The sequence below is a fragment of the Ovis canadensis genome, chromosome 1 (assembly GCF_042477335.2).
Source record: "Ovis canadensis isolate MfBH-ARS-UI-01 breed Bighorn chromosome 1, ARS-UI_OviCan_v2, whole genome shotgun sequence".
NCBI lineage: Eukaryota > Metazoa > Chordata > Mammalia > Artiodactyla > Bovidae > Ovis > Ovis canadensis.
Genome location: NC_091245.1, coordinates 108,692,953 through 108,720,907, shown reverse-complemented (window position 1 = coordinate 108,720,907; position 27,955 = coordinate 108,692,953). Strand labels below are relative to the sequence as shown.

At 39.7% G+C, this 27,955-nt stretch overlaps 1 protein-coding gene and 1 long non-coding RNA gene across 4 annotated transcripts in view; one reads left to right on the top strand and one right to left on the bottom strand.

Annotated features, from left to right (window-relative positions):
• Window positions 1–6,855: 6,855 nt before the first annotated feature.
• On the bottom strand, window positions 6,856–26,885 carry LOC138416189 (uncharacterized). The gene is made up of 3 exons (XR_011247575.1): window positions 26,733–26,885; window positions 8,992–9,178; window positions 6,856–8,453 (listed from the first exon to the last, which is right to left on the bottom strand). It is a non-coding gene; the product is annotated as an uncharacterized lncRNA (long non-coding RNA).
• Window positions 26,228–27,955, top strand: part of LOC138416157 (Fc receptor-like protein 5) — a 57,566-nt gene continuing 55,838 nt past the window's right edge. The window contains exon 1 of one of the 3 annotated variants that reach the window (XM_069544950.1): window positions 26,228–26,401. In XM_069544950.1, the coding sequence (XP_069401051.1) occupies window positions 26,305–26,401 (97 nt within the window). In that variant the 5' untranslated portion in view covers window positions 26,228–26,304. The remainder of the gene's footprint in view (window positions 26,402–27,955) is intronic. The other 2 variants (XM_069544958.1, XM_069544966.1) reach the window with 2 other exon arrangements.

Here is a 27,955-nt window from a genome sequence, read left to right as displayed (position 1 = left end):
CACTGGAGTACATGTGTCTTTTACAATTATGATTTTCTCAGGGTAGCCCAGTAGTGGGATGGTTGGGTCATATTGTAGTTTTATTCCTAGTATTTTAAGGAAACTCCATACTGGCTTCTATAGTAGCTATATCAATTTGCATTTCCACCAACAATGATAGAAGGTTCCCTTTTCTGCACATTCTCTCCAGCATTTATTGTTTGCAGATTTTTTGATGATGGCTATTTTGACCAGTGTGAGGTGATATCACATTGCAGTTTGATTTGCATTTCTCTAATACTGAGCAATGTTCAACATCTTTTCATGTGTTTATTAGCCATCTGTATGTCTTCTTTGGACATTGCTCAGTTATAAAAAGGAACACATTTGAGTCAATGTTAATGAGGTGGATGAACCTAGAGCCTATTATACAGAGTGAAGTAAGTCAGAAAGAGAAAAACAAATATGTAAAGTATGTAAAAGCCATATGTAAAGCAGATAGCCAGTGGGAATTGTATGATTGAAAGAACTCAAACCAGGGCTCTGTGACAACCTGGAGGGGTGGGATGGGCTGGGAGGGAGGTTCGAGAGGGAGAAGACATATGCATACCTATGACTGAATCATGTTGATGTATGGCAGAAACTGACAGTGTAAAGCAATTATCCTCCAATTAAAAACAAATAATTTTAAAAAGATAATAAGACCTAGGGTGGAAGGGATAGTTAGGGAGTTTGGGATGGGCATGTACACACTGCTATATTTAAAATGTATAGCCGACAATGTCCTTCTGTATATAGCACGGAAAATTCTGCTCAATGTTATGTGGCAGCCTGGATGGAAGGGGAGTTTGGGGGGAGAACAGATACATGTATATATGTTGCTGAGTCCCTTTACTGTCTAGCTGAAGCTATAATATGCATTAATATTGGCTATACTCCATACAAAATAAAAAGTTAAAAAAAATGTTAAGCACTCCCAATCTCCCTTACTCTGCTTTACTTGTATACCCCATAGCACTTATCACTTTAAAATATACCATACAATTTGCTTACGTACTATGCTTATTATATGTCAGTCCTCTAGAAAGTAAATTAAGGGCAACAACCTCTGTCTTTTTTGTTCACTGACATATCCCAAGCACCTAGAACTATGCTTGATACATTGTAGGTGCTTAATAAATACTTTTGAATACTTGAACTACCTATTTCGTTCTAAAAGATCTGCCATGACAGTTCTTTTAGAATGAGTGTGTGTGTGTGTGTGTGTGTGTGTGTACTTTTAGTGTAGCTAGTAAAACTAGTGTATCAAAATGAGTATGGGTTTTAAATCCAAAAGATTTTAGTTCAAGACTTGAATTTGGCACTTATAATTTCTTAGATAAGTTATATACATTTTTTGCATATAAATTCCCTCTATGCAAAATGAAGATACTGTGTACCTCATGGGCTTCACAAGTGGAAAGAACTGATAGCTTATGGTGAACGATGTTGGATTCGTGATCTTTGAAGAAGATTTAGCTTTGGGACCAGGCATCAGGCTTGATCACTCAAGAGCTTTTGTATAGCAGAGTTTTATTAAAGTGAAAAAGGAACAGAGAAAGCTTCTGACACAGACATCAGGAAGGGGCCGGAGAGTACCCCCATCCTTAGTCTTAGCAAGGGAGTTATATACTTTTTAATTGGTTATTACAAAAATCAAAAGGATGTCTCAAGGTTGTAAAGATCTTATTAGACCCATTTCCACAATATACATTTTAAGAGAACAGGATTAGTCAGAAGGTTTTCAGAAAAGAGAAACGTCCTCAAAGAAGGATGCATTATAGTTATATAATCCTTACGAAGGAATGTAGAAAAAAACTTTCGTCCTTTCCTCCTCCTTGAGAATTCCAGACCCCTTTCTCCTCCTTGGGGACCCTGGACTTCTTATCAACCTGCCTAAGGATTGACTCTTTCAGAACCCACCTGCCAATGCAGGAGACATGAGACGTGGGTTTGATCCCGGTGTCAGAAAGATCTCCTGGAGGTGGGCATGGCAAGCCACTTCAGTATTCTTGCCAGGAGAATCCCATGGACAGAGGAAGGAGCCTGGTGGGCTACGTCCAAAGGGTAGCAGACTCTGACACAACTGAAGTACTTAGCACACATGCACATACCTTGCATGACCGTTGTGAATACATTCCTAGTCAAGGCTTTTGTCCTTGCATTCTCTCTGTCTGTAATGCCTTTCCTGCTGATAACCACTAATTGTTTCCTCTCATCCTTTAGAGTTTACTCAAATGTTGTAATCTCCATAAAATCTTCCCTTATTACCTGTTAATGATAGACACATCACTTAATCTTCATCAACTCCTCTTCTTATGCTGCTGCTGCTAAGTCGCTCCAGTCGTGTCCGACTCTGTGCGACCCCATAGATGGCAGCCCGCTAGGCTTCTTCTTATGCTACCTCATATTTATCCAAAGCACTTTTGTCATCTGACATTCTAAATTTTTATTTGTTTATTATCTGATTACTCAAAGTATAATTTATGCTCTATGTAGACAAGAATTTTATTTGTTTTGTTTAATAATGTACCCTTAGTGCCTCTTTCAGAGCCCAACACATGGTAAGCACTTAGTTAACATTTATGAATTATGAGAATTATATAAAGCAATCAGTGTAAGTGTCTGATAATGTTCTTTTTGCATATAAGCATTCAATACATATTAATTGTCAGTATTTAGTAAGCCACTGATTTATTGTGTGCACTTAGTATACCAAACATAAAGATAGATAAGGAAGAAATGTTTCTCCTTAAGAAGTTTCCAGTAGGGAACAGACTGGATACAAGGGAAGGGGAATGAGAGGGTGGGACAAAGGGGAGAGCAGCACGGACATATTTACACTGCCAAATGTAAGATAGTGAGCCAGCGGGGCTCTGCCGTATCATTCAGGGAATGCGCCAGGGCTCTGTGATAACCTAGAGGAGTGGAAAGGGCTGGGGGCAGGGAGGGCGGGTGCAAGGAAGGTTCACGAGGGTGGGGCTGTATGTATGCCTATGGCTGATTCATGTTGATGTGTGGCAGAAACCGACCCACTATTGTAAAGCAATTACTCTACAATTAAAAATAAAATTAAAAAGAAGTTTCCAAAGTAACGCACTGGAAGAGATAGATACATAAAGAGATAATTCTGGGAAAGTACGATTAGATGGAGCACTTAGCCCATGTGTTAGGGAAAGTAAGATTAACAGTTGTAACAGGTGAACCCAGAAGACTCAGAAACTTTCCAAACAAATCATCAGTTGCTCCAGAGTGAAGGGTAAGGCTGCACTCCACCCAGCCATTCGGGAACGTGGGTTGCTTACATTTCATGGTACTGCCATCTTCAGTGCTTCCAGTTCCTCTGCAAAAGGGGAGAGCATGGAAGGTCAGCCAAGAGACTTTAGGGCCCAGTCCTGAAAGTGGAATACATTTCATTGCTCCCACAGGCCACTGACCAGAACTTAGCCACAGTTTCCCTACCTACCTCAGGGGTGGGAAGAGGAATCCAGCTGAGGCCTGGAAATCAGAGGACACAGATCTTGTGGACACCCCAGCTAGTCACTGCCTGACTCAACCAAGGGAAATTTTCAGGGAAATTTTTTCTGGAAGAGATAGCACACAGTGAGCAAGAGAGTATTAACATGTAGGAACCAACCAGATCTGAGTTCAGATCCAGGTTACAGTTCATGTCTATGTAACCTTAGCTGTTGTTGTTCAGTTGCAAAGTTGTGACCCACTCTTTGTCACCATGGACTTGTCTATCACCAGCTCCTGGAGTCTGCTCAAACTCACGTCCATTGAGTCAGTGATGCCATCCAACCATCTCATCCTCTGTTGTCCCCTTCTCCTCCTGCCTTCTACCTTTCCCAGAATCAGGATCTTTTCCAATGAGTCCATTGGAAAAGGACTTGTTTTGCTCTTTGCATCAGATGACCAAAATATTGGAGCTTCAGCTTCAGCATCAATCCTTACAATAAATATTCAGTGTTGATTTCCTTTAGGATTGACTGTTAAGTTACTCAAATATCTTCTTAGAGATTAAAAATGAGGGTAGCAGTAGAATCTAATTCATAAACATGCTGTGAGGATGAAATGTGTGGAGTCTTAAGCATAAAGCTTAAGACACAGTAAACATTTATTAATAAGAAATGTTAGCTGTCAGGAGGAGGAGAAAGGAAGGAACAGTAAGGAGAGGAAAAGGAAACTGAATTAGGAAACTAGACACAGAAAGAATGGGCTAGGAAATGAAGCAAAGGGCTTTGCTGCTGCTGCTAAGTCGCTTCCGTTGTGTTCAACTCTATGCAACCCCAGAGATGACAGCCCACCAGGCTCCCCTGTCCCTGGGATTTTCCAGGCAAGAACACTGGAGTGGGTTGGCTAGACAGACATAGATAACTGTGCTCAGGCATAAAACAGAAAAATGTGTTCAGGAACTTATAAGCAGATTGGTATATGTGCAGAGTAAAAGTCTGCTTACTGGAAAATTGTGTCAGTCTGGAAAGGTAGCTGTTCCAGTAACCTTGGCACCATAAGGAGATTTATCCTGTAACCGTCAGGAACCGTGGACGATTTAGTCTAACAGCCTGTCTCAGATTTGTGTCCTTCAGAGGGATCTTTCTGGTGGTTGTGTCATAGACAGCTTCCTGGTGGGTGAGCCTGGTGACAGGGACAGTACTGTCACTGCAGTCTAGGTTAGATGAACAGGGTAGAGCCACAGACGCAGTACAGGGGAGGGGCACAAAACTTGTTTTGTGAGAAACTCAATAAAAGTAATTGATTGATTGGAAGTGAAGAAATGCATCGAGGACAGCTCCCAGGAGTTTGGCTCAGGCTGCCCAGGGGAACTATGATGCCATGGATGGAGACAAACTGGAGTATAATTCAAAAACTTCTTGGCAAAACTGCAGCCTCACCAAGTTGTGGTCAGTGTTGTGTTTTATGTGCCAGGACTTAATTTGCCAAAAACCTTGTGGAAAATTTGAGATTCACATCACATCTCTCTCCTCCTGGCCAATCACTTTGTGGCCTAGTCCTTTTCCTTTCCTTTAAGAATTTGATTCGTTGCCTTCACTCTCGAGTTGTTAGCAAGTTTACCTAGATAATCACTATGATAATTCCATCTTGTGTATTTGATGATTCTGCTCTGCTTGCCACCAGCCTTTGGTCTCATTAGCACCATCCCAGCTTCTTGCTCATTATATTTAATAAAATCTCTAAAGCTAAGCATGGCCTTGAGATAAGATGTAAAAACAGCCCCTACCCAAATGTCAGCTCAAGAGTCTCAGAAAGAGGAACCCCAAGATAAATATATCATTTATGTTTATGCAAAATTGTGTTATGTCTTCAGACTTGCCAGAGGCATGGAAAAATAACACCTCAAAAATTTACATAAGCTGGAGGGGCAAGGGGAAAGCCTCAAACCAGTTGGCTTCTATTATTTTCTAGCTAAAAAGAGAAAAAAAATAGAATTTTCATTGTGAAAGGAAATCAGCTCATTTGCACAGGGCCTCCTTCCCTGAGAACACAGGAAGTCCAGGTTCTCTCCAAGAAGCATGACGAGGAGGGCAAAGTTAGATTCAGGATATTATATAACTTTTACGACCCAGTGAAAAGTGAAAATGGAAGACCCCTTGTTCGAAAACCAAGAGAAGAAAAGTGATGCTAAAAGTACTGATATATAAAAATTTTTTTTCTTTCTTCCATGGTCTCTCCCTCTTCTTGTCATGATGTTTTTTTATTTGCTATTTAAGGTCATCATAAATCATTAGCAATATAAAGGATCACCTTTATATTTTGCAATGTCAGCTGTAACTGGAAATATGAGAGTATTTCAATCACAGAAATTAGACAATTTGAATTTCATAGTTCATTCATGCGTATGCATTTTGTTCTTACAAGAAGAGTGGAAATTCCGGAAAAAAAAAACAAAAAAACAAAACAAAAAAAACCTCTCATTTAAAATTTCATTTCTTAAGAACATTATGTCAATACTTTCTACTTGTGGAATACTGACAAGTAAGGAAAAACTGAAATATTGAGATTGTCTTGTCTGTCCTTTTCCTTCTATGTTATTTTCAACATACATGATTAACTGGATATAGATAGGGAAGTACCATAAGAAAGGATACAATAGGGTTTCTTGGTTGTTCAAGTTTCTTAGAACACAACTTCCTTCTTACTGTGTTTGAATCAAGTTCTGGCTCAAATTGAAAGTGTGGCTTTTGGGGGCTGTTAGTTATTGATGTAATGTTTAGTTTGTACTCCCTTTGAGTCTCCCCGAGCATGGTGGATCCAACTGGAATTCTGTGTTCGTGGGGTATTTGAATGCTATTTGCATTTAAGCAGCAAGGAAAGTGGATACACCTATTGTAAGTATCTTCTCTGCTCATGTGCTGACTCTATTGTCCCATCAGGCTTCATTTATAAAGCACAAATTTAAATATAAAGGTATTACAAATTTCAGGATGGCAACAGCAGAGCATTAAACCAAGCTCAGGGCCTTTAAACCAAGTGCAGGACCCTGTGTAACTGCACAGGTCATAAGCTCATGAAACCGGAAACAGTTCTGATGCTTCCAGCAAGTCATAAGTGGCTAGTCAGAGGTCTTCTCCAATGGACCTTCCAGAATCAAACAGGCCCAACACAAGTTCTAATTCTCTTTTTCTAAATTCTTTCTAACTATTTGAACCCATCATTGGAATTTGTGATCATGCTAATGCTGGTATGAGAAGGCGATTGGATCTCAAAACCTTGGGCCGAGGGCAGCCTTGGTGAAAGAGTCACTGTGTGAACATTACAGAACACAAGTTCATGTGCTCCATGAGCAGCGAGGCCAAAAAAACTGAAACGTCAGAGTTTGGAGCAGAGAAAGATTTATTGCAGGGCCATTCAAGGAGATGGGTGGCTCATGCACCCTCCTCCCAAACTCGGACTCCTCAAAGGGTTTCAGCAAAGAATTTTAAAGGCCAGGTGAGGGAGGGGAGTGACCTGTTATGTGACCAGCTTATACACAGTTCTCTGATTGGTTGATGTTGAAGTAACGGAGTGGTTAATTTTATCAGTCCTTGTGTGTCAGTAGATCCGGGTGCTATGTTCTCATGATCACCGAGAAGTTAATGTCTTAAATTTGGTGGTGGTTTTTAGCATCTGAAAAACTCAGGAAATACGCATGAGATACTAATACCTGGGTACTTCAGAGAGAAGCTAAAGCTGAGGATACGGGGGAGGGGTCTGTTCTGGGTAAGCTCCAAAGGCTCCTGGTTGGTTACATGAATGAAAAATAAAAGAGCTGAGTTCAGTGTGACAGGTTAATAAGCTTTATAACTTCCATTTATGCAGTATCTACTATATGCCTGTGATATATACTTTGCAAATATCTCATTTAATGCTAACAATAACTAGAAGGCAAGTATAATTAATACCAGCTTTATAAATGAGAAAACTAGGGCTCAAAATCTCCTGTGTCCGTGAGATTCTCTAGGCAAGAATACTGGAGTGGGTTGCCATTTCCTTCTCCACAGAATCTTTCCGACTCAGGAGTTGAACCCAGGTCTCCTGCATTGCAGGCAGATGCTTTACCAACTGAGCTATGTGGGAAGCCCTGTAAATGAGAAAACTGGGGCTCAAAATCCTGCCTAGTTTGCCAAAAGTCACCCGGAGGGTAACTGACAGCTAAGATTCAGCTTCATGTCCATCCAATTTGAATCCCAATGTTCTCCCCATACACCAAGCTTCCTCTCCGACCAGTGATCAGTTTATACAAGGCAGATGGTGTATCGAGATGGCCAAGTTGGAAAAAAAGAAGAGTCTTTGCACAGACATTGTAGGTGAGGTTCACCTTGGCAGGTCCAGCAAGTATTTTAAGATGGGGAGAGATTTGCTTGACCATCCCAGTGAAGGGTGCCTCTTTGGATTACGTTTAAAATATAATCAGGTAGATAAATTAATAAGAAATAAAAATCAATAGAAAATGATCAATAGCACATATTCAGAGGTTGAATTAGGTGGAGGAAAAGGACATAGATTAGAGAACTAATAAAAAGTTGGAAGGCTGGGGAGCTTTTGTTCTTTGCTACCTGTTTAAGGTAGCAAAGCCACAGCACATGAAAAGAATGTCCAGCATGCTAAGACAGAGGTTAAGGGCAGCGAAAACTGGTAGCAAGTATGCAAATTGACCCCTAGGGATGGGTAGCTCCCTTCAGAACCCTACAAAATTCAGTGGTAGATATCGGACATGTTCTTTCTTTGTTATCTCTGATGATGATGATCTAGTCGCTAAGTCATATCTGACTCTTGTGACCGAGTGGACTGTAGCCTGCCAGGCTCCTCTGTAAGTGGGATTCTCCAGGCAAGAATACTGGAGGGGGTTGCCATTTCCTTCTCCATTTCTTCTGTTATTTCTGACTGTTGGTCTTAGCAGACTCAGGTTGATGTAGACAGTAGCTTCATGGAAACTGTGAAATATTCAAGTATATTATTAATACATCTTTTTATCCTAGCCAATAAGATTCAAACAACAAAATGTACATTCACAGAAATACTCATGAATGCTAAAACATGAATGAGACTTGGAAACATACTGAGTGAAAGAAACCAGACACAAAAAACCACGTATTGTAAATTGATTTCTATGCTCAGAATAGGTAAATCTACAGAGAAAGAAAGTAAATTAGTAATCTGTTGCCTGGGCTGTGGGTGGGAATGGAGAGTACAAATGGGTGCCAAGTTCCTATTTGGGGTGGTGGAAATTTTTAAAAAATTAGATTGTGGTGATAAAGCAAGTGGATTATATCATTGAAAGTTATACTTCAGTAGGGTTGTTAAATTTATATAGATTCATCCAGTGCTTTTCAGTAAGTGTTCATCACCACAAATAAAGGTGCCACAAATAATTTGGTAAAAAGGTTGTAGAGTACAAAGTGCATATTTAAAAAAACAACACATTTTGGTTTCATGCAGATCTGAGTTTTGAATAGATTGGCACCAACTTACCTAGAAGGGTGGTGTTGTCTCCTTTATAAAGATGAAGAAGCCTGAGGTCAAGTTTGAAAACGTGCTTGAGGTCATCCCTCTTGTAAGCGGAAGCGCTCTGAGTCTTTCTGGTAACACAGCCTGGGCTTCTTTACCTCTCTGTCACCGCAGAACCATTGCCTGTTAGATGTTCCCTCTGGAAAATGACCTGATGGTAACATTTAAAGTAAATCCTACCTTTGTCTAGATTCGTTTATGCTGCCAGCACTCCTTCTTCATCTCTGTCAGTCCTCTTTCATCACTGCATCTGAGATTTTCCCTCCAACTGTTGATAGCCAGAGAATGGAGAGGTTCCAACCCTTTTCCACAATGATTGACAGAGCCCTTGAGCTACATGGTTTATCCATTGATCATGAGATTACAGTGGCTAATTCCTCACATCCTACTTTAAATGTGTCTCTTCCTTTGTCTTCCAAAATCTTCTAGTTTTAGCCTGTACTGTTATAGAGAGTACATTTATTTATAGACTTCAGAAAACCAAGTTTCCATTTCCTGCCACCAGGGACCCAGAATAGGTCCTTAGTAATTGCCTTTGAGATATAATCATTTGACCATGGAAAGTGTTGCTGCTACAGACGGCTTTCAGTTCATTTCAGTTCAGTTCAGTTCAGTTGCTCAGTCGTGTCATCTCTTTGTGACCTCATGAACCACAGCACGCCAGTCCTACCTGTCCATCACCAACTCTCAGAGCCTACCCAAACTCATGTCCATTGAATCAGTGATGCCATCCAACCATCTCCTCCTCTGTTGCCCCTTCTCCTCCTGCCCTCAATCTTTCCCAGCACCAGGGTCTTTTCAAATGAGTCAGCTCTTCGCATCAGGTGGCCAAAGTATTGGAGTTTCAGCTTCAACATCAGTCCTACCAATGAACACCCAGGACTGATCTCCTTTAGGATGGACTGGTTGGATCTCCTTGCAGCCCAAGGGACTCTCAAGACTCTTCTCCAACAAGGGCAGTGTTGTATCTAGATTCCTATTCAAGTGTTAATGCCTGTTGAATCTCTTTATTGAATTGGTTAGGTTCAGTCTCAGATAGATCTGGGATGAAAGCCTGCTTCACTACTGCTTAAGAGTCTTCAGGCTTACAAGGTACTTGGAATTAAGGTACTTAATTTCTCTGAGCTTCAGTTTTCTTCATATATAAAATGAAGATGATAATACCGACTTGACAGAATATTGCCTCTGTTATTTCACTATTTAACTGTTTTAGCGTTGATGCAAACATTAAATAATATATACATAATACCTGGTGTGATGTTGTATTATAGTAAGCATGCAAAATATGGTAACGATTAGGAAAACCATCACTTTGAGTTCAGAATAAGAGCATATCTACCACATTTTACTTTCTGAGACAAATCAAAAACTATAAAAAGAGTTTAAAAACATCTACCTTGAGTGAAACTTTTTTGGGGGAGGAAAGGCTTTAACAAAACAATTTTCCCAAGCATATTTTGCCTTGGTATTTAAACTCATGTAAAATTAACTCATGTGTATTTCAAAGGGGGAAAAAAATCCATCTTTTTCTGATTCATTTATGCTTAACTTAGCAGGATGTTTCTGGAGAAGAGTTATTGAGTATCCAGGTCACTCCCTATCATCCTCCTTAAACTTCTATTACTTCTTTTTTTCATCTTAAATTTGTAGATTAATTTGGTAAGATTTAAGGTCATTGTGTTGCTGTCCACATAAATGATACAACTCTCCATTTATCTAGCTTTTTTATGTCAATATATTTTATAATTTTCTTAAAGTACTACCAAATCAGGTCCAACTGCTCAAAAATCATTACTCAAGAGAAGCAAATGTAGGTAGAAAGGAAAGTTGCTTTTAATCAGAATGTCTGCAATCTGGGAGATGGTAGATTCAGTTCAGTTCAGTTCAGTTGCTCAGTTGTGTCCCACACTTTGAGACCCCATGGACTGCAGCACTCCAGGCTTCCCTGTTCATCACTAACTCCTGGAGCTTACTCAAACTCACGTCCATCAAGTTGGTGATGCCTTCCAATCATCTCATCCTCTGTTGTCCCCTTCTCTTCCCACCTTCAATCTTTCCTAGCATCAGGGTCTTTTCCAAGGAGTCCGTTCTTCTCATCAGGTGGCCAAAGTATTGGAATTTCACTTCAGGATCAGTCCTTCCAATGAATATTCAGGACTGATTTCCTTTAGGATTGACTGGTTGGATCTCCTTGCAGTACAAGGGACTCTCAAGAGTCTTCTCCAACACCACAGTTCAAAAGAATCAATTCTTCAGTTCTCAGCTTTCTTTACAATCTAACTCTCACATCCATACATGACTACTGAAAAAACCATAGCTTTGACTAGGTAGACCTTTGTTGGCAAAGTAATGTCTCTGCTCTTTAGCATGCTGTCTAGGTTGGTCATAGCTTTTCTTCCAAGGAGCAAGTGTCTTTTAATTTCATGGCTGCAGTCACCATCTGCAGTGATTTTGGAGTCCCCCTTTCCCCCCAAAAAAATCTATCACTGTTTCCATTGCTTCCCCATCCATCTATTTGCCAAGAGGTGATGGGAATGCATGCCATTATCTTAGTTTCCTGAAAGTTGAGTTTTAAGTCAGCTCTTTTACTCTCTTCTTTCATTTTCATCAAGAGGCTTTTTAGTTCTTCATTTTCTGCCATAAGGGTGGTGTCATCTGCATATCTGAGGTTATTGATATTTCTCCCAGCAATCTTGATTCCAGCTTGTGCTTCATCCAGCCCAGCATTTCTCATGATGTACTCCACATATTAGTTAAATAAGTAGGGTGACAGTATACAGCCTTGACGTACTCCTTTCCCAATTAGGAACCAGTCTGTTGTTCCATGTTTGGTTTTGACTGTTGATTCTTGACCTGCATACAGATTTCTCAGGAGGCAGGTTGGGTGGCCTCGTATTCCCATCTCTTTAAGAATTTTCCACAGTTTGTTGTGATCCACAATGTCAAAGGCTTTGGCATAGTCAATAAAGCAGAAATAGATGTTTTTCTGGAACTCTCTTGCTTTTTCTGTGATCCAGTGGATGTTGGCAATTTGATCTCTGGTTCCTCTGCCTTTTCTAAATCCAGCTTGAACATCTGGAAGTTCACGGTTCATGTACTGTTGAAGTTTGGCTTGGAGAATTTTGAGCATTACTTTGCTAGCATGTGAGATGACTGCAATTGTGCATTAGCTTGAACATTTTTTGGCATTACCTTTCTTTGGGATTAGAATGAAAACTGGGCTTTTCCAATCCTGTAGCCACTGCTGGGTTTTCCAAATTTACTGGCATATTGGCATCATCTTTTAGGATTTGAAATAGCTCAACTGGAATTCCATCACCTCCACTAGCTTTATTCGTAGTAATGCTTCCTAAGTCCCACTTGACTTTGGACTCCCAGATATCTGGGTCTAGGTGAGTGATCACACCATCGTATTTATCTGGGTCATTAAGATCTTTTTTGTATAATTCTTCTTGTATTCTTGCCACCTTTTCTTAATATCTTCTGCTTCTGTTAGGCCCATACCATTTCTGTCCTTTATTGTGCCCATCTTTGCATGAAATATTCCTTTGGTATCCCTAATATATATGTTATGTCCATCTAGCTAACATGTCCTTTACGGCCAGTATTTCCTTATTTATTTTCTCTTTGGATGATCTATTCATTCATGTAAGTGGAGCATTAAAATCTACTAATATTATTGCTTATTTATTTCATTAAATCTGTTTAAATTTGCTTTATACATTTATGTTCTCCTATGTTGGATGCACAAATATCTACAAATGTTATATTCTCATGTTGGATTGACTCCATTATCATTATGTAATGTCTATCTTTGTCTCCTACTGCACTATTTGTTTTAAAGTCTATTTTCTCTGATATAAGTACAGCTATCACTGCAGATGGTGATTGCAGCCATGAAATTAAAAGACACTTACTCCTTGGAAGGAAAGATATGACCAACTTAGATAGCATATTAAAAAGCAGAGATATTACTTTGCCAAAGTTCCATCTCGTCAAGGCTATGGTTTTACCAGTGGTCGTGTATGGATATGAGCGTTGGACTGTGAAGAAAGCTGAGTGCTGAAGATTTGATACTTTTGATCTGTGGTGTTGGAGAAGACTCTTGAGAGTCCCTTGGACTGCAAGAAGATCCAACCAGTCCATCCTAAAGATCAGTCCTGGGTGTTCATTGGAAGGACTGATGTTGAAGCTGAAACTCCAATACTTTGGCCACCTCATGCGAAGAGTTGACTCATTGGAAAAGACCCTGATGCTTGGAGGGAATGGGGGCAGAAAGAGAAGGGGACGACAGAGGATGAGATGGCTGGATGGCATCACTGACTCGATGGACATGAGTTTGGGTGAACTTTGGGAGTTGGTGATGGACAGGGAGGCATGGCGTGCTGTGATTCATGGGGTCGCAAAGACTCGGACACGACTGAGTGACTGAACTGAACTGAACTGATTCCAACTTTCTTTTGGTTTCATTTGCATAGACTACTTTCCCTTCATTTTGAGTCTGTGTGTTCCTGTCCTTACATCTGAAATGACTCTCCTGTAGGCATTATATACATGGGTCTTATTTTCTTATCAGTCAGTCATTCTATGCATTTTGGTTGGAGCATTTAGTACATTTGAATTTAAAATAATTATTGATAGATATATACATATTGCCACTTTGCTAATCCATTCCTAGTTGTTTTCTGTAGTTCTTCTATAGTTCTCTTTTTCTTATCTTGAGCTTTTCTTTTTTAATAGACTATTCCAATTTTATATCATTTTTTACTCTTAAAGTGAATAACTGCTTTATCAACAAAATTTAAATATGCAAGCAAGTGAATTTATATGTTCAACAAAATTAAAATTGCAATCATTCATGTGTTTCCAAGCAGGTTGGTTCTTGTAAACTCATCATGCCAAATTTACAAGAGTAGGCTTTTCATCCTAAGGAATCTTTATAATTTTTAGAAATTTGAATGTTATCTTTCAGATTAGTTTCAAAATCACCTTTGGTCTCTCTGCAAGTTTAAATTATGATGATTTTTAATTGATGTTTAGTTGATTTACAATATTACATTAGTTTCTAGTATACAACATACTAATTCAATATTTTTATAGATTATGCTCCCTTTACAGTTACTATAAAATAATGGCTACATTTTCCAATGCCATACAGTAAAATTATTTATTTTATACATAGCAGTTTATATCTCTTACTTTATTACCCCTATCTTGCCCATCCCCTTTCCCTCTCCCTACTGGTAACCATTTCTTTGTTCTCTATACCTATGAGTCTTTTCCTGTTTTGTTATTTTTAAGTTTGTTGTATTTTTTAGATTCCACATATAAGTGATGAGATATAGGATTTATCTTTCTCTGTTTGACTTATTTCACTAAGTATAGTAAGCTCTAGGTTCATCTGTGTTTCTGTAAATGGCAGAATTTCATTTTCATTTTTTTGGTTGAGTAACATTCCATTATGTCAAAGTGAAAGTGAAAGTGAAGTTGCTCAGTCCTGTCCAATTCTCTGCGACCCCATGGACTCTAGCCTACCATGCTCCTCTGTCCATGGGATTTTCCAGGCAAGAGTACTGCAGTCGGTTGCCATTTCCTTCTCCAGAGGATCTTCCCAACCCAGGGATTGAACCTGGGTCTCCCGCATTGCAGGTAGATGCTTTACTGTCTGAGCCACCAGGGAAGTTCCATCATGTCAGGGGAGTTTATAATTTCCTTGGTTCTGTCTTGCAGCAGCAAAAATTTGAAGCAACAGATGGACCAGTGGTACAGCTTGGTATTACAGTTTTATTTGGCAAGCGAAGGAAAATACATCCTCAAAGTATGAGGGCGGACTGACCCAAAAGAAGCGTAGGGAAGAGAGAGAAGAGAGGAGGAGAAGCTCAATCTGGCTCCTGTTTTTATATGTTTTTTCCTCCTCCCCCTGAGTCTGCCCTATGTAAGCTTGGCTAGCCAGAAGGGCCATTTGCTTCACCTTAGGTTCTTACTCTTTTCCTTGGAACTTTCTTTAGTTTATTTTTGTAGGCTTTCCCCTTTGTCTTTTAGCCACTGCTATTTTGGATTCGTTTTTCCTGTTCTAACTACCTAACAATCCTAGATGGTATATTCAAAAGCAGAGACATTACATTGCCGACTAAGGTCCATCTAGTCAAGGCTATGGTTTTTCCTGTGGTCATGTATGGATGTGAGAGTTGGACTGTGAAGAAAGCCGAGCACTGAAAAATTGATGCTTTTGAACTGTAGTGTTGGGGAAGACTCCTGAGAGTCCCTTGGACTGCAAGGAGATCCAACCAGTCCATTCTGAAGGAGATCAAACCTGGGATTTCTTTGGAAGGAATGATGCTAAAGCTGAAGCTCCAGTACTTTGGCCACCTCATGCGAAGAGTTGACTCACTGGAAAAGACTCTGATGCTGGGAGGGATTGGGGGCAGGAGGAGAAGGGGACGACAGAGGATGAGATGGCTGGATGGCATCACAGACTCGATGGACGTGAGTCTGAGTGAACTCCGGGAGATGGTGATGGACAGGGAGGCCCTGCGTGCTGCGATTGATGGGGTCACAAAGAGTCGGACACAACTGAGTGACTGAACTGAACTGAACAATTATAACAAATATATCATCTTCTTTATTCATTCATAGGCTGCTTTCATATCTTGCCTATTGTAAATAATATTGTTATGAACATTGGGGGTATATGTACTTTTTTATTAGCATTTTTTTTTTGTATGTGTACCCAGGAATAGAATTACTGGATCATATGGTAGTTCAAGTTTTAGTTTTTTGAGAAGCCTCCATACTGTTTTCCACAGTGGCTGTACCAATTTGCATTCCTACCAACCATGCGAAAATAAGGGAAGCGAAAAGCAAAGGAGAATAGGAAAGATATACCCATTTGAATGAAGAGTTCCAAAGAATACCAAGGAGAGATAAGAAAGCCTTCCTCAGGGATCAATACAAAGAAATAGAGGAAAACAACAGAATGGGAAAGACTAGAGATCTCTTCAAAAAAATTAGAGATACCAAGGGAATATTTCATGCAAAGACAGGCTCAATAAAGGACAGAAATGGTAGGGACTTAACAGAAGCAGAAGATATTAAGAAGTGGCAAGAATACACAGAAGAGCAATACAAAAAAGATCTTCATGACCCTGATAATCACGATAGTGTGATCACTCACCTAGAGCCAGACATCCTGGAATGTGAAGTCAAGTGGGCTTTAGGAAGCATCACTACGAACAAAGCTAGTGGAGGTGATGGCATTCCAGTTGAGCTACTTCAAATCCTAAAAGATGATGTTGTGAAAGTGCTGCACTCAATATGCTAGCACATTTGGAAAACTCAGCAGTGGCCACAGGACTGGAAAAGGTCAATTTTCATTCCAATCCCAAAGAAAGGCAGTGCCAAAGAATGCTCAAACTACCGCACAATTGCACTCATCTCACACGCTATTAAAGTAATGCTCAAAATTCTCCAAGCCAGGCTTCAGCAATACATGAACCGTGAACTTCCAGAAGTTCAACCTAGTTTTAGAAAAGGCAGAGGAACCAGAGATCAAATTGCAAAAATCCGCTGGATCTTGGAAAAAGCAAGAGAGTTCCAGAAAAACATCTATTTCTGCTTTATTGACTATGCCAAAGCCTTTAACTGTGTGGATCACAATAAACTGAGGAAAATTCTGAAACAGATAGGAATACCAGACCACCTGACCTGCCTCTTGAGAAACCTATATGTAGATCAGGAAGCAACAGTTAGAACTCGACATGGAACAACAGACTGGTTCCAAATAGGAAAAGTAATACGTCAAGGCTGTATATTTATCACCCTGCTTATATAACTTATATGCAGAGTACATCACGAGAAAACGCTGGGCTGGAGGAAGCACAAGCTGGAATCAAGATTGCTGGGAAATATATCAATAACCTCAGATATGCAGATGACACCACCCTTATGGCAGAAAGTGAAGAACTAAAAAGCCTCTTGATGAAAGTGGAAGAGGAGAGTAAAAAGTTGGCTTAAAGAAAGAAAACTAAGATCATGGCATCCAGTTCCACCACTTCATGGCAAATAGGTGGGGAAACAGTGGCTGACTTTAATTTTCTGGGCTCCAAAATCACTGCAGATGGTAATTGCAGCCACAAAATTAAAAGACTCTTACTCCTTGGAAGGAACGTTATGACCAACCTAGATAGCATATTCAAAAGCAGAGACATTACTTTGTCAACAAAAGTCCGTCTAGTCAAGGCTATGATTTTTCCAGTGGTCATGTATGGACGTGAGAGTTGGACTATAAAGAAAGCTGAGCACTGAAGAATTGATTCTTTTGAACTGTGGTGTTGGAGAAGACTCTTGAGAGTCCCTTGGACTGCAAGGAGATCCAACCAGCCCATCCTAAAGGAGATCAGTCCTGGCTGTTCATTGGAAGGACTGATGCTGAAGTTGAAACTCCAATACTTTGGCCACCACATGCGAAGAGCTGACTCATTGGAAAAGACCCTGATGCTGGGAAAGATTGAGGGCAGGAGGAGAAGGGGACAACAGAGGATGAGATTGCTGGTTGCATCACTGACTCGATCGACATGGGTTTGGGTAGACAGACTCTGGGAGTTGGTGATGGACAGGGAATTCTGGCGTCCTGCGGTTCATGTGGTCACAGAGTCGGACATGAATGAGCAATTGAACTGAACTGAACTGAACCAACCATATCCTTGCCAACATTTGTTATTTGTGGGGGTTGGTTTTTTTTTTTGGTTTGTTTGTTTGTTTTTGATGATAGCCATTCAGCTATGTGTGAGGTGATATCTCATTGTGGCTTTGATTTGCATGTTCCTAATAATTAGTGATGTACCTGTTGGCCATCTGCATTTCCTCTTTGGAAAAAATATCTGTTGAATTCTTCTGCCCATTTAAAATCGCTTTTTGTTTTTTTATGTTGAGTTGTATGAACTTATCGGATATTAACCCCTTATTGGTTACATTATATGCAAATATTTTCTCCTTTGACATGCAAAAGCTTTTCATTAGTTCCATTTGTTTATTTTTGCCTTTGTCTCTTTTCCATTAGGCAATTGATCCATAAAAATATTGCTATAGTTGATGTCAAACAGTGTTCTACCTATGTTCTCTCCTAAGAATTTTCTCAGATCTTAATCCATTTTAAGTTGTTTTTTGGTATATGTTTTGAGAAATTATACTGATTTCATCCTTTTACATGTAACTGTCTGGTTTTCCAGCACCACTTACTGAATTTACTCTCTTCCTTGTGGTTTAATGACTTTTTTCTTTTTTTTTGTAAACTGTTATATTTATGTTACTTTCTCTTTCTCTCATTCTGATTTGTTTGTTTGCTTTAGCATTTACTATAGGATAGCTTCATGGTTACCAGGAGGCTTTCATATAATAACATAGCACTCTATTTTAAGTTGGTAAGAACATAAATTTGATCCTTAAAGCTCAACATTTTTATTTTCCTCATCACAGTTTATATCTTTATATCTTGTGTATCCCTTAAGTAGTGATTATAATAGTTATTTTAACTACTTTTGTATTTTAATTTTTATACTAGCTTTATAGGTGATTGAAGCACTACCTTTACTATATATTTGTGTTCTGTATCCAGTTCCCATGACCCTGCAGCAGGCCACTGTCAACGCATGCCTCCACCGGAGACTCCTGGACATTCACAGGCAAGTCTGGTTTAGTCTTTTGTCGGGACACTGTTCCTTTCTCCTGGCTTCTGGCTCACTTGCACAAGGTTTTGTTTGTGCCCTCCAAGAGTCTGTTCCCACAGTCCTGTGGAAATTCTGTAATTAAATCCCATTGGCCTCCAAAGTCAAATTCCCTGAGGATTTTTGGTCCCTTTGCTGCATCTCCATATCCAGGTTGGGAAATATGTTGTGGGTCCTAGAACTTTCTAAACAGTATGAGAATTTCTTGGTATACTTGTTCTACAGTTTGTGGGTCATCTGCTCAGGGGCTCTATGGTGGGGCTAATGGTGACCTCCTCCAAGAGGGCTTATGCCACATACTGCATGACCCAGGTCTGCTCTACCAAGAGACCCTGTCCCCATGGCAAGCCACTGCTGACCCATGGCTTTGCAGAGGACACTCAAACACTCAAAGGCAGGTCTGGCTCAGTCTCTGCAGAGTCTCTGGGTTCTGGTGCACAGAAGATTTTGTTTGAGCCCTCCAAGCGTCTCTGGTGGATATGGGGTTTGATTATAAACAAGAATTTGCCCCTCCTACTGTCTTGTTGAGGTTTCTCCTTTGCCCTTGGATGTGAGGTATCTTTTTTTAATAGGATCCAGCATTCTCCTGTTGATGGTTGCTCAGCAGTGAGTTGAAATTTTGGAGTTCTCACAGGAGAAGGTGAGCACACATCTTTCTACTCTGCCATCTTTACCTTCCCTAGGGTCTTGCTTATTTCAGACCTTATAGCACAGTCCCAGAGAGTGGACACATAGCTACTCTTGAATCAAACCTATTTGGAGCCTAAGCCTGGACATCATTTTTCCTGGTGACTGGGGATTCCTTAAATCTCCCATGAAGCACAGTTGGGATAAAGATCATAATATGCTCCTGTCATCTTACACAACAAATTTAAGGCAACAAGAGTAAGAAAGCTAAGATGCTCTTCCCCTAGTTCCCATCCCCCCCGCTTTTTGGTCCTTTCCAATCTCCTCCTAGGACTGGAAACCTAAGATGAGACTTATCACTTCCACTCCCACCCCTACACCCCCAACCCCTTCCCACCTGTATCCCCATGGTGGGGTCACCAGGCTTTGCCTTTCAGTTACTTCGCCCTTCACCTTAGGAAACATAACTAAGAACAAAGCTAGTGGAGGTGATGATATTCCAGTTGAGCTATTTCAAATCCTAAAAAGATATTGCTGTTAAAGTGTTGCACTCAATATGCCAGCAAATATGGAAAACTCAGCAGTGGCCACAGGACTGGAAAAGGTCAATTTTCATTCCAATCCTAAGAAAAGTCAATGCCAAAGAATGTTCAAACTACTGCACAAATGCACTCATCTCACAGGCTAGCAAATTAATGCTCAAAATTCCCCAAGCCAGGCTCCAACAGTATGTGAACCGTGAACTCCAGATGTTCAAGCTGGTCTTAGAAAAGGCAGAGGAACCAGAGATCAAATTGCCAACATTTGCTGGATCATCAAAAAAGCAAGAGAGTTCCAGAAAAACATCTGCTTCTGCTTTATTGACTACACCAATGCCTTTGACTGTGTGGGTCACAACAAACTGTGGAAAATTCTTCAAGAGATGGGAATATATGACCTGCCTCCTAAGAAATCTGTATGCAGGTCAAGAAGCAACAGTTAGAACCAGACATGGAACAACAGACTGGTTCCAAATAGGAAAAGGAGTACATCAAGGCTGTATATTGTCACCCTACTTATTTAACTTATAAGCAGAATACATCATGGGAAATGCTGGGCTGGATGAAGCACAAACTGGAATCAAGATTGCTGGGAGAAATACCAATAACCTCAGATATGCAGATGACACCACCTTATGGCAGAAATTGAAAAGGAACTGAAGGGCCTTTTGATGAAAATGAAAGAGGAGAGTACAAAAGCTAGCTTAAAACTCAACATTCAAAAAACTAAGATCATAGCATCTGGTCCCCACACTTCATGGCAAATAGATGGACAGGGAAGCAATGGAAACTGTGACACACTTTATTTTCTTGGGCTCCAAAATCACTTCAGATGGTTACTGCAGCCATGAAATTAAAAGACACATGCTCCTTGGAAGAAAAGCTATGATCAACCTAGACAGCATACTAAAAAGCAGAAACATTACTTTGCTGACAAAGGCCTGTCTAGTCAAAGCTATGATTTCTCCAGTAGTCATGTATGGATGATAGTATTGGACCACAAAGAAAACTGAGCGCAGAAGAATTGATGCTTTTGAACTGTAATGTTGGAGAAGACTCTTGACAGTCCCTTGGATGGCAAGGAGATTGAATGAGTCAATCTTAAAGGAAATGAGTCCTGAATATTCATTGGAAGGACTGATGCTGAAGCTGAAACTCCAATACTTTGGCCACCTGATGTGAAGAGCTGATTCATTGGAAAAGATCATGATGCTGGGCAAGACTGAAGGCAGGAGGAGAAGGGGATGATAGGGGGTGAGATGGTTGGATGGTATCACCAACTCAATGCACATGACTTTGAGCAAGCTCCAGGAATTGGTGGTGGACAGGGAAGCCTGGCATGTTCAGTCCATTGTGTTGCAAAGAGTGAGACATGATTGAGCAACTGAACTGATTGACTGGCTTACTATATATTTACCTTTTTACTGAAATATTTCCTTTCATATATATATATATATATATATATATATATATATATATATGTATGTATGTTTTAGAAATTAAACTTTCTTTTCTATTTAAATAAGTCCTTTTTTACACTGCTTGTAAAGCCAGTTTTGTGGTGAAAAGTCCTTTAGCATGTACTTCTCTCTCCTTCTAGTCTAGATGATAACTTTTCTGGGTAGAGTATTATTGGTTGGATTTTTTTTTAATTCTTTTGTTTCAGAACTTTGAATATATCACTTCACTCCCTTCTGGCCTGAAAAGTTTCTACTATATAATCTACTGATAATCTTATGAATGTTCCCTTGTATGTAACAAAATGCTTACTCTAGATGCTTTTAATACTTTCTCTTCATCCTTAACTTCTGCCATCTTAATTACAATGTGTCTTGGTGTAGGTCTCCTTGTGTTCATCTTAATTTAACCCTGAACTTCCTGGATCTAGATATCTGTCTTTACCCAAATTAGGGAAGTTTTCATCCATTATTTTTTCAAGACCTGGGCCATTTTCTCTCTCTCTTCTCCTTCTGGGACCCCCATAAGTTGAATGTGTGTCCACTGAGTTTTGTCTTCTAAGCTCCTCAAGCTCTTTTTACTTTTTATTTAATTTTTATTGCTCCGATTGGGTGAGTTCTACTGCCTTGTCTTAAAGTGGACTGCTGCTTTCTTATGTTTCATCCAGCCTGTTGTTGAATATGCCCAGTGTATTTTTCAGTTCAGTTTTTGTATTCTTCTAGCAGTAATTCTTTTTGTTTACTTCTATGAAATTGAAGAAGGACTTCAATTAAAATTTTATTCAGATTGCATCCAACCCTATGTCATTATGTCGCACGTTATATATGTCACAATGGTCTAAGAAATATGTTAAGGTATGTAATGTAATAATCTTTACTGTATGGGAGTAAGACGTGAAATGATAAAGACAAAAGTAACATTTCCTTTATTTGTTACTGTATTCATTCTTTCATGGCAATATCTTTACTTAAAAATGACCTGTAATATAGTCTTAATGATACCCTGTGCATAAGCTTTCACTGTTAAGATTATTGTCCATGAATCTATGGCCTTTACAATGTCTTCACAATTATTTTCGGTTTGTACTGATCCTCTGAGTCCACAGTTGAACACATTTGGTCATTGTCTTCTCTAGCTCCCATCTCTCAGCTGGCATTACCTGGCAAATCTCAAATGTAAATATCCTTGGGTTTCTTTTGCTATGTACAGCAGATAGAAAACTGAAATCAGCAGTAATTTCTATCTGTCACTTTCTCATATTTTCCAACTTTTTGTTGACATTTTTCTGTATCTATTTATTCTTCTCCCCAGGTCAGTGAGCATTCTTATGACCATAACTTTGAACATTTAAATCAGGTTAATTACTTAACTCTGTTTCATGAAGTTTTTTTCTTTCAAGGTTTTACCTGATTCTTTTATTTGAAATATATTTCTCAGCTTTCTTTATTTTGCTTGACTGTTTTGATTTGTATCCTGCAGATGTTTCAGCAGCCTCCCCCCAACATTGAAGAGTGGCCTCAGGTAGAAGACAAAACTTATTATTCAACTACTCCAACTCTTTGTCATCTCTCTAATCTTTGCATTTTCAAACAGCCTATTATATTTTTAAATGCTCCTAGTATTTGAGAATGTGCCTAGATCTCTCAGTGTTCCTAAGAGGAGTATTTCAGTACCTTGCTTCAGGCTGTTTGGAAGACAGAATTCAGGCAGCATCTTTTAAAAGTATGCAAATATATACAGCTTTGTGGGAACTTAAACTTAAGTCCCATTAGCAAGGTGATCTGATGATCTACTCCAGGTTGCAGTGGCAAAAGCTGGGGCTTCAGACAATGGTATAGGCTCTTTTTTTAATTAAAATATAATTGACATAATATTACAGTGCTTTCTAGTGTGCAACACGATGAGCAAAAATTTGAACATGAAGAGATGCTCAATTGCATAATTCACCAAGGACATGAAAATTAAAACTGCAATAAGATAATCCTAGCATGCTGGCTAAAATTTACAAGATTATAATACTATAAAGGTTGAAACTAGCACAACCACTTTCAAAAATAATTTAGCAGTACCTTCTATACAGTTTTTTTAAAGGCAGCTTTCTAAAATAATATTATAAGCCAGGAATTCTATTCCCAGGTATATAAGCAACAGAATGCAAGCCCACATGTACCAGGAGACCTATACAAGAATATATGTAGTAGAGTTATTTGTATTAGCTTCAAAAGCAAGTTAAAGCTCTTTGTTGCCTTGAGGTCTTCCTGATGGACTGAGATGGAATAATCTCTATTTACCATTATATGCTTTCCTTGTCTCAGAGTGAAGTAGGTAGGATGTAACATAATATATGTAAGTGATATGCATTTGTAGATATGAAATTAAATGGTCCCTTAAGGGATTCGTTGGTGGCTCAGATAGCAAAGAATCCGCTTGCAATAAGGGAGACCTGGGTTCCATCCCTGGATTGGGAAGATCCCCTGGAGAAGGGAACAGCCATCCACTACAGTATTCTTTGAAGAAGGAAATGTCCACTCCAGTACTCCTGCCTGAAAAATTCCATGGACAGAGGAACCTGGTGGGCTACAGTTCATGGGGTCGCAAAGAGTTGGACACTACTGAATGACTTCACACTCACTCACAGTATTCTTTTCTGGAGAATTCCATGGACAAAGGAGCCTGGCAGGCTGCAGTCAGTGGGATTGCAAAGAGTTAGACACGACTGAGTCACTTCCACTTTCACTTTAAGAAGACCAGAATACAGACCCAGAAAGAAAAGGTGGGGAAAACTATTTGAAAATAAGAAACTGGCATTCCTCATGGCAGGTAATGTCAGTATACCAGGATGAAAACCTGACTTTTAAAAAGTTATCCTGTCTGCAAGACAGCAAAAGAGACACAGATGTATAGAACAGCCTTTTGGACTCTGTGGGAGTGGGAGAGGTTGGAATGATTTAGGAGACTGGCATTGAAACATGTATAATATCATATATGAAACAAATCACCAGTCCAGGTTTGATGCATGATACTGGATGCTTGGGGCTGGTGCACTGGGACTACCCAGAGGGATGATACGGGGAGGGAGGAAGGAGGGGGGTTCAGGATGGGGAACACGTGTATACCTGTGGCAGATTCATGTTGATGTATGGCAAAACCAATACAATATTGTAAAGTAATTAAAATAAATAAATATTTAAAAAGTTATCGAAGCAATTCACATATACAGAAATTAAAAACAAACAAAAAAACTGTATAGAAAGACATTGGAGAAGGAAATGGCAACCCACTCCAGTATTCTTGCCTTGAAAATCCCATGGACAGAGGAGTCCATGGGGTCACAGAGAGTCAGACACAACTCAACGACTAAGCATATAGCATGTATGCTTCTGCTGCTGCTGCTAAGTCGCTTCAGTCATGTCCAACTTTGTGCGACACCTTAGATGGCAGCCCACCAGGCTCCCCTGTCCCTGGGATTCTCCAGGCAAGAACACTGGAGTGGGTTGCCATTTCCTTCTCCAATGCGTGAAAGTGAAAAGTGAAAGTGAAGTCGCTCAGTCCTGACTCACAGCGACCCCATGGACTGCAGCCTACCAGGCTCCGCCATCCATGGAATTTTCCCGGCAAGAATGCTGGAGTGGGGTGCCATTACCCTCTCTGATAGCATGTATAGAAATATATAAAATAAAATATCTTCTTCCATTCCATAGTTCTGAAAATATAACCACTATTTTAGGTTTATTTCCCAGGAAATAAGAAAGGATTCTTATATCAATTTATACATGTACTCTATATTTTACATTTGGAGAAAAGTTATGACCAACCTAGATAGCATATTCAGAAGCAGAGATATTACTTTGCCAAGAAAGGTCCGTCTAGTCAAGCCTATGGTTTTTCCAGTGGTCATGTATGGATGTGAGAGTTGGACTGTGAAGAAAGCTGAGCGCCGAAGAATTGATGTTTTTGAACTGTGGTGTTGGAGAAGACTCCTGAAAGTCCCTTGGACTGCAAGGAGATCCAACCAGTCCATTCTGAAGGAGATCAACCCTGGGATTTCTTTGGAAGGAATGATGCTGATGCTGAAGCTTAAACTCCAGTACTTTGGCCAACTCATGCGAAGAGCTGACTCATTGGAAAGACTCTGATGCTGGGAGGGGTTGGGGGCAGGAGGAGAAGGGGACGACAGAGGATGAGATGGCTGGATGGCATCACGCACTCGATGGACGTGAGTCTGAGTGAACTCTGGGAGTTGGCGATGGACAGGGAGGCCTGGTGTGCTGCGATTCATGGGGTCGCAAAGAGTGAACACAACTGAGTGGCTGAACTGAACTGAACTGAATATTAGTATAAATACCAATCTACTCCTCATGTTTTTCTCTTCACATTGATCAAGGCTGTCTTGTTTTCTTACATGTACAAGCTTATCTCATTCTTAATGTCTTCATGATGTGTCATTATTTTGATGTATCAGAATATTCTTAAGCAGTCCTATGTTTATTCTGGAGAAGGAAATGGCAACCCACTCCAGTGTTCTTGCCTGGAGAATCCCAGGGACAGAGGAGCCTGGTAGGCTACATACAGTCCATGGGGTCACAAGAGTCAGACACAGCTTAGTAACTAAACCACCACCATGCTTATTCAGTCTTATAATGTTTCTTCCAGTGTTTAGCTGTTATGAGTGATGTCGTAATAAACATTATTTTAGAGCTATCTTCCATGCTTTCCTTAAGGCATTTTTCCAGCAATAGAAATGTGGTATCAAAACCCCTAACATTTATTTTTATCACTTTGATCACAGGGCAGGAAACTTTGATAAGTAGTTAAAAATGGGAACTCCCACTTCCTTTTTTCTAGCTTACTAATGCATCCTGCTCTTTGAAAAAGCTATTTCACAGATGCCTTTCTTAGGGCTAGGGTGATAGTGTACAACTGTGAGATCAATGACAAACGCACTATTCCTGAGAAAGCTTCTCTTTTGGCCTCAGCCCTGGGCGGCCCAAGTCTTCATGCTGCTGTGGGTGTCACTGCTGATCCTGGGTAAGTAAAACAGCTCAACATGGGTCCTGGGTTGGGTTAGGACAGCATCTCTCTACCACGGACCTGGCTTTTTGGGGGGGCTCAGCCCCTGCTCAAAGATTCTTTCCTGCCTCGAGAGATTATGTTCTCTGACTTCACCATATAGCTCAGAGATTCTTCCTTTGAGGCTGCAAGAGTGGTCAGAGCCTCAACTTTACAGAAAAGGAAACCACAGTGACCACAGCACTAAGGGATTATTCATCTTTTTTCTACAAAATAATACTACATCATGAAGTGCAGCAAGTGTTTTCTCTTTGCTTGTTCATATGGTCTCATTCAGATAAGACCTTACCTTTCTGTCTGCAAAGGAGGTGTGTTTATTCCTTATATGACAATCCAAGGCTGTGGTGCTGGACATGGGAGGACAAGTTTTCTAAGACAAAAGATGTCTCCTTCTTTCGCACACAAAAGCAAACGGTATCAGTGATTGGCAGTTAAAGAGCACAAAGAAGGGGAGATGAAGACAGGGACTCTCAGGGGGAAGTGGGCAAGGCAGGGGAAAAACCTAAGATGCTTGATATTTTTCTTTTCCCCCTCGGGTTTATTGAAGCATAATTGACAAATTAAAATTATATGTATTTAACATGTGATACACATATATTATGCAATAATTACTACAATCAGCTAGTTAGCATTCTTCTCACTTCACACAGTCACCTTGTGTGTGGTAAGAACACTCAGGATCAACTCTTTTAGCAAATTTTAGCAAATTTCAACTTAACGTTATTATTAACTAGTCACCGTACTCTACATTAGATCTCCAGTACTGCTTCATCTTACAGCTGAAAGTTTGTTCCTTTGACCAACATGTCCTCAGTTCTCCTATAGCGTACTCACTGCTGGCAAACACCATTTTAGTCTCTGCTTTTGTGAGTTCAACTTTTTCAGATTGCACATGTAAGTGAGATCATGTAGTATTTGTCTTTCTCTGTCTGGCTTATTTCACTTAGCATAATGTCCTCCAGGTTTATCCATGTTGTCTCAATGTCATGATTTCTTTCTTTCTTTAAAAATTTAATAATATTCCATTGCATATATGTGTGTGTATATATATACTACCTTTTATTTATCCATTAAACAGAAGACAGACACTTAGATTGTTTCAATATTCTAGCTACTGTGAATAATGTTGTAATGAATATGAGAGTGCAGGAATCTCATTGTGATACTAATTTCATTTCCTTCAGATATATAACCAGAAATGGGGTTACTAGGTCATATGATAGTTTTATTTTTAGTTTTTTAGGAACTTCCAGACTATTTCTGCATTATGACTGTGTGAATTATATTCTTGCCAACAATGTACAAAGTTTCTTTATCAACACTTGTTATCTTTTGTCTATTTGATAATCAGTTCAGTTCAGTTCAGTTACTCAGTCGTGTCCGACTCTTTGATCATAGCCAATCTAATTAACGTGAGGTTTTATCTCCTGGCTTTGATTTGTGTTTCCCTAATGTTTGAGCATCTTTTTATAAACTTTTGGAGATTTGTACATCTTCTATTGAGAATATCTA